Raw genomic sequence first — 5,839 nt, 5'->3', positions numbered from 1 at the left:
CAAGGCTGGCCGTAGCCGTTGTGCTCTCCTGCCACAGGGAAGGGGTATTGCCACGATCGGCAAGCAGCCATAGCCAGTGTCTGAGTCTCTTTTTTTCAAAACTGGGATTCAATGAAGCGCAAGGGAGAGTGGATTGATGAGGAGATGAGGATGAGGCAGAGCAAACAGGAAAATCCACCAAATGGGCTTCTAGGAAGGGAATGTTCCCCCTTGGGCACTTCAGCTGAAGCAGCTTCGTTCTCACAAGGCTTCTTTCTCTCTCTGGGAACATCTGCTGAGCTTCATCTCTGTCAGCTGGATATATCGTATGACATAAAGAGCACACACATACATGTATGGTGGTTACAACTCCACGTGAAAAACAGACACAGCACCTTCATCCTTTATGCAATCACCTGGGGAGCAACACGGCTCCAGTGTTGCCTGCAGGAACAGCAGCAGTTGGAAGGGGCTCTGAACCAAACACTGCAGATTTGGTTTGAGAAGCCCTGGTATGATTTGTGCTCACCATCCCTGTTGCTCACGATCTTGCCTCAGCTAGGTTTTGTAGTTGTGCAGACACCACGTCCTGGGTTTTGCTCCCAGGAGTTTGGACTTGGAGATGTTCAGGAAGGCAGGTCCTGAGCTCAGCCATGAGCCTGCTCCATGCAGCACGGGAAATCTGGCTTGTAGGTGCAGTCTGTGTGATGTCCAAATGTGAGCTCTCAGCGCAGGGCCGGTACAGACGAACCCTGGGTGTTTGGTATTATGAGGCCAGCCGATGGTCTGGTCTCAAACCCAGTCAGTACCCACCTCAACGACGTGGCCCCACCAGTGTGAAAGGGCTGGACACGGCTTGAAGGTAAGGTGTATGTTTGGCTGCCCATGCTGCACCAGCCTCTGGACACAGAGCTCAGAGGACTGCACCTATGCTTTGCACAACGTAACAGTGGCTTCACCCTCCTTAGTAAAGAGGGTTATACAATTATTGTGTTATTTCCACCTGCTTTTGTGATCCCTGTTTGGAGGTAGCATAAGAAATCAGGCCAAACCCAACGTTTACCCTTGACAGACAGTAAATAGCCATAGTGGATTTGCTGTGCTGACAGCCCTTTAGAACAGTAAACCCCTTTGCTAGCTAATTCCTCTTTACCAATTGAAATCCCACCAAAGAGAGGAACTGCCAGTGACTTGTGCCAAAAACATTCCTTATTAGAAAAAAAAGAACACACAGAACACAACTGTAATAATAACCAAGTGCTTTTACCTCAGTGAAACCTTGAGAAACCTCCGATAAAGGAAAACTATCACATTTTGCAGATGGAGACACTGAAAGTGGAGACATTGACTTACTCCAGGTCACACAATAATTACTGATAATGTTACCTGATTCCTACTGCTGTGTTTTAACAGCCACATCCTTTCTTACTGTATCTATTCCTTTAATTCCCTCTGAATACCCTTCAAGTTTTCCATAATCATAAATAAAACAGTGGAACAACAGCCTCAAATGATCTAACAATAAGAGGGAAGAGTCTCCAATGCAGGGCTGAAGGCCAGAACTGTTTTTTGTATACATTAAGGGCCTCTGGGGATGCTTTCTGGTATGTTTTTGCAGCAAGCTGTGGTATTTGAAGCTGTTGCTGTTGAATAAATTAGTATTTATTTCAAGAAGCAATGAGGGATACCAAATAAATAGTATCCTGGGTGGGGGGAGGAAAGCATAGATATTCATATTTTAAAAATGAAAGCATAGTGGTTCAGCTAAAAGGACTTTTTCACATCTGAGCCTAGTCAGAACCTCAAGGTTAGGGTAGCTTCTTATTTTCTACTGACTATTTTTGCTCTTGCATAGGCTTCTCCATTTCCTGGTTCTGGCAAGGGCTGGAAGCAGAAGGGCACGCTGTAAATTAAAATAGGCTAAACTGAGCTTTTATGCACATTTGGTCAGGGAGTGTGGGGTGCACAGCTGTGCTGTCAGACTGCCTGCAGCCCACGGGCCAAGCGTGGCAGATGGGACCGAGCACCCTTACGGGAGGTGGATGAGGAAGGAGATCCCAGCACACCCCCAAGCGCACCCTCCCTGGTGCTCCTCCAGGGCACAGCCACTGCAGGAGCCCTGCGGGGCCAATGCCTGTAGGACACCAACCACAGCCAGCTCAGCCTCCCTCGCCTCCTCTAGTTCCACGAACATCAGCTCCACATGCTCTGCCAGCACCCAGGCTCACTCCTATTTCATGCCCAATTCTTGCTCCCTCTTCTCAGGTTCAGTGGAAACACTGCCCTGTGGGGTTTTATTTCCATGTGGCTTCCTTTCTGCTCTCTTATGATCCTTAGACTCTTCTTTCAGTATTACAAAGTTCCTTTCTTTTAACAGAAATAGTTTACGCAATAAACCATAGGTTCTATGTGAGGTTCATAGGTGGTTCTATCTACCTAATAGGCAGTTCTTTGAAAAAGAAAAGTACCATCTCTGCATCGTGGCCCTCTACCTGCCTTCTGAAGCTCGGTAGGTTAGCATAAAGGTGGTTGCTCTGGCAAGCCTAACTTGTTCAAAAATATCATTTCTTTGCTGTCCCAAAATGAATTGTTGGGTTTTGACACATGGATGACAGACACTTGACCGATTTCACGGCAAAAGTCCATCCTTGATGAATGCTTTGTAAGCAAACATCTGTCTCTGATCAAATTAAAATACTAACCCTTTACTGGGATGGTGGAAGGTACGGCTATTGGGGAATTACACAATTTGCAAGGGGAAAAAGCTTGTTTTCAGAGTCAGAAAATGCAATGGTTGGGATACACTCTTCCACATCCTGCTTTCTTCTTCGAAAATAAACTAGGAAGGGAAAAAGAGAGGCAGGATCCCCTCCACAGACAGCATTCCGGCAATGCTGTCATCTTCCAGGCCGTGCTGCAGCCTCCGCAGTGGTTAATCTTTGGGCACTGCGACCTTGCTGCACTACACAAGAGTGCTTGAAGGGGAGTACAGCTAAGGACACAGTGAGTCATGCTCATCCCTGTGGAAATCAACGCAATCAAGTCAGGGACAGGCTACATCTCATGAAAAGAAATGCAAAAGCGCTCCATGCAAAGCCACATCCACACTCCCCCTCACCCCATACCTGTTGGCTGGCGGGATCTTGCCTCTTTCAGGTAGTAGAGGGCCTTGTTGAAGTCACCCAGGTGGTAAAACGCCACTCCCGATCGATAGAGTGCCTTGAAGTTCTCGCCTTCTTTCTGAAGCACTTTGAGGCAGTACTCCTTGACTCGCTCGTAATTCACTAGCTCAGCCTGGAGCAGGCAGGCTGCAGGGGATGGGGGTGACAAGGAGACAGACAGACAGACAGGAGGACATTAATACTGTATTTCCCCCTGCTCCTGCAATCTGCACGGGGGAAGAGAGCAGCTTAGGTGAGGGAAATTACTCAAACCCGTGATTCAGAAAGGGTGCAGTCATACAGATTGTTTGCCAAACCCGATTGTTCGCATTTAAATACCAACACTTCTGGTTTTGGCACTGCAAAGTGAATGGATTGTGTTTGCTCCGGTGGGGCCGAAGGAGCGAGCGGGGACGTAAACACCCCTCTGCAGAGCGCCGTACAGTCTCGTGGCAGCAACTGGCTTCATTTGTAGAAAAATCACTTCTCCTACTGAGAGCTGCAGCCCAGGGAAGGACAAAAAGGCAGTCAAAGTAAGTTTCCCATAACTGGGAGTGAAATAAAGAGGAAAGGGGGAGATCCTTGAGGCATGCTTTACAGCCCTGTTCGTGGCTTACTGTAGTGCTTCCTCTGGTGGGCTAAACTTCATTAGGTATACTGGGCATTAGGAATGGTTTGGGGAAGACTGACAACGCTGTGACGTGGTGCAGTTGTGGTCTCTGGGGAAATGAAGAAAGTTGTGCTGCCCACAGGCCCATTTGGTACTGCAACCCAAGGCAACTTTGGGAATGATGTGGTTTAGGGAAGGGGGAAGGAAGGCAGGATGCCACTGCAAGGATCAGTTCAGAGGCTGGCAGTCTCAAGTGCCAGGGCATGGAGAGAAATTTCCCATGGCAGGTGGTGTTACTCTGTGTGATTCTGGCAAGGAGGAGACTCACTGCTCCTGGAAATCCAAGTCATCCCAGTTCAGGTGTCACCAATGAACAGCCAGACTTCATTTTTTCCATAGTAACTGCAGCCTGCAGCTGAGAGGGTATGAGGAATATGATACAGTTCTTGATCTCCTTCCTCTGCACCCCTAAAGTAAGCCCTGCACCCTCTCTGTATCTCACTTTACATTTCACAAGCAGGAGGCTGGCTGGATGACCTCCAGAGATTCCCTCCAACCTAAATTAGTTCATCTATGATCAGTTAACCTGGACAGGATACATTCCTAACCCAACTATACATTTAAAGCTTAAACAGCTAACTGGGAACAATCATAAGCAGACTGTTACCAGTAAAGAACTGATGGTACGGTTGCGTTGAACAAGGACTAGAGGTAGCCTCGCTGCTGGTACGTTTGGTTGTGGCACAGTAATTACTAACGAGAGCTTTGTCCTATTTGCTTTAATGATGGCCTCTCAATATATTTTAACAGCGCCTGCCATTAAAGTGCATAGGTATTTCAAAGGCATCTGGTCACTCACTATTTGGTTGCAGTTAACAGAGCATGGCCCAGGCTGCCCAGAGAGGTTGTGCAGTCTCCTTCTCTGGAGACACACAAAACCTGCCTGGCCATGATATGATGTGATCTTCTCTAGGTGATCCTGCTCTGGCAGGGGGATTTGACTAACCCCTACCATTCTCTGATTCTGTATGTTTCTAAGAGCTTAGCAGCATTTCCTTATCTAGAATTTGTCCCTTACTATTTGTCAAACATTGATTTTCCTCACTCTGTTTCTAATGGAGCTTGAAATGACTGTGCCTAGTTTTCCTTTATTTTTCAAAGCTATTAAAAAGATGGCTGTGTAAATTTACTGCTAGCTTCACAGCCCTGGAAATAGGATTGCTTTATTTATCTGCTGACCAGTAGCATGCACAGCAGTGGCAGTAGCTTTCTGTACACTGCCAGTCTGATCCAGCCTTTCACATTCCGTGAACAGTTGCTCTGTGCCTTTCAGAGCAAGTAGGGGGGTGGATTTCAGTCTCTCTGTTCATTTACTTCTTGGTATTTCCAGTTAGAGACATAGAAATGACTCTGTGAAAAATGACAGGCAGTCTATTCATGTATATTAACACAATAATTCCATACTGGACTTGCTTCATGGATTGGTTTAAAAGAGAAGGAAAAGTATCCCACATCCTGCTAATTCATAAACCCAAATGGGCTTCCAGATACCCAGCTGGGTCCTTGCTGTGACTCACGCTCACAGTCGAGATTCTGCAGGGCATCCCCACGCGGCAGAGAGAAGCCAGTACCACATGGCCAGCCGGAGAGGAGCGTGTTTATCTGAACAAAGCGAGCAGATGGACACGCAGGAAACAGTTCTGCTTGGAAGAGTTGGCCATTTGGAGAGCCAGCGTTGGAAGTGGCTGATGGGAATGAAACTGGAGGGACTGTCTCCCTTATAAATATTTAGAGGTGCATGCTTTCAGCTCTTGGTGCAGTGAAATGATCTTAATGGACTGCTCTTCAACGCAAATATTGAGTCTGTTAGTAATTTAGCTTTCAGAAATGGAAGAGACATGGGACCCTTGTACTTCCTACCTAATTCAGCCAAGGAGAATTGTTTTGAAAGCGTGTTGCTTTCCTGAACAGCCAAGTGCATCTCTGTCCGGGAGTGTTTCTTTACCACACCAAACACCTCACCATTCATAATAGGCCCCCAGTGAATCCTTCTGAGGAACAGAGCCCACTCAGAGACCAAATCAAGAGG

At 47.1% G+C, this 5,839-nt stretch overlaps 1 protein-coding gene across 1 annotated transcript; it reads right to left on the bottom strand.

The window, feature by feature from the left end:
• Nucleotides 1-240: 240 nt before the first annotated feature.
• Nucleotides 241-3,287, bottom strand: LOC104543500 (tetratricopeptide repeat protein 9A; the record flags this gene model as incomplete). Its single annotated transcript, XM_010188129.1, has 2 exons — nt 241-314; nt 3,099-3,287. Coding segments are annotated over 2 exons (263 nt in total), but the record flags the coding sequence as incomplete, so codon positions are not given.
• Between the last annotated feature and the right edge of the window lie 2,552 nt (nt 3,288-5,839).

The sequence above is a fragment of the Mesitornis unicolor genome, unplaced genomic scaffold (genome assembly GCF_000695765.1).
Source record: "Mesitornis unicolor isolate BGI_N332 unplaced genomic scaffold, ASM69576v1 scaffold2537, whole genome shotgun sequence".
Classification (NCBI taxonomy): Eukaryota; Metazoa; Chordata; class Aves; order Mesitornithiformes; family Mesitornithidae; genus Mesitornis; species Mesitornis unicolor.
This window is presented reverse-complemented; position numbering and strand designations above follow the sequence as displayed.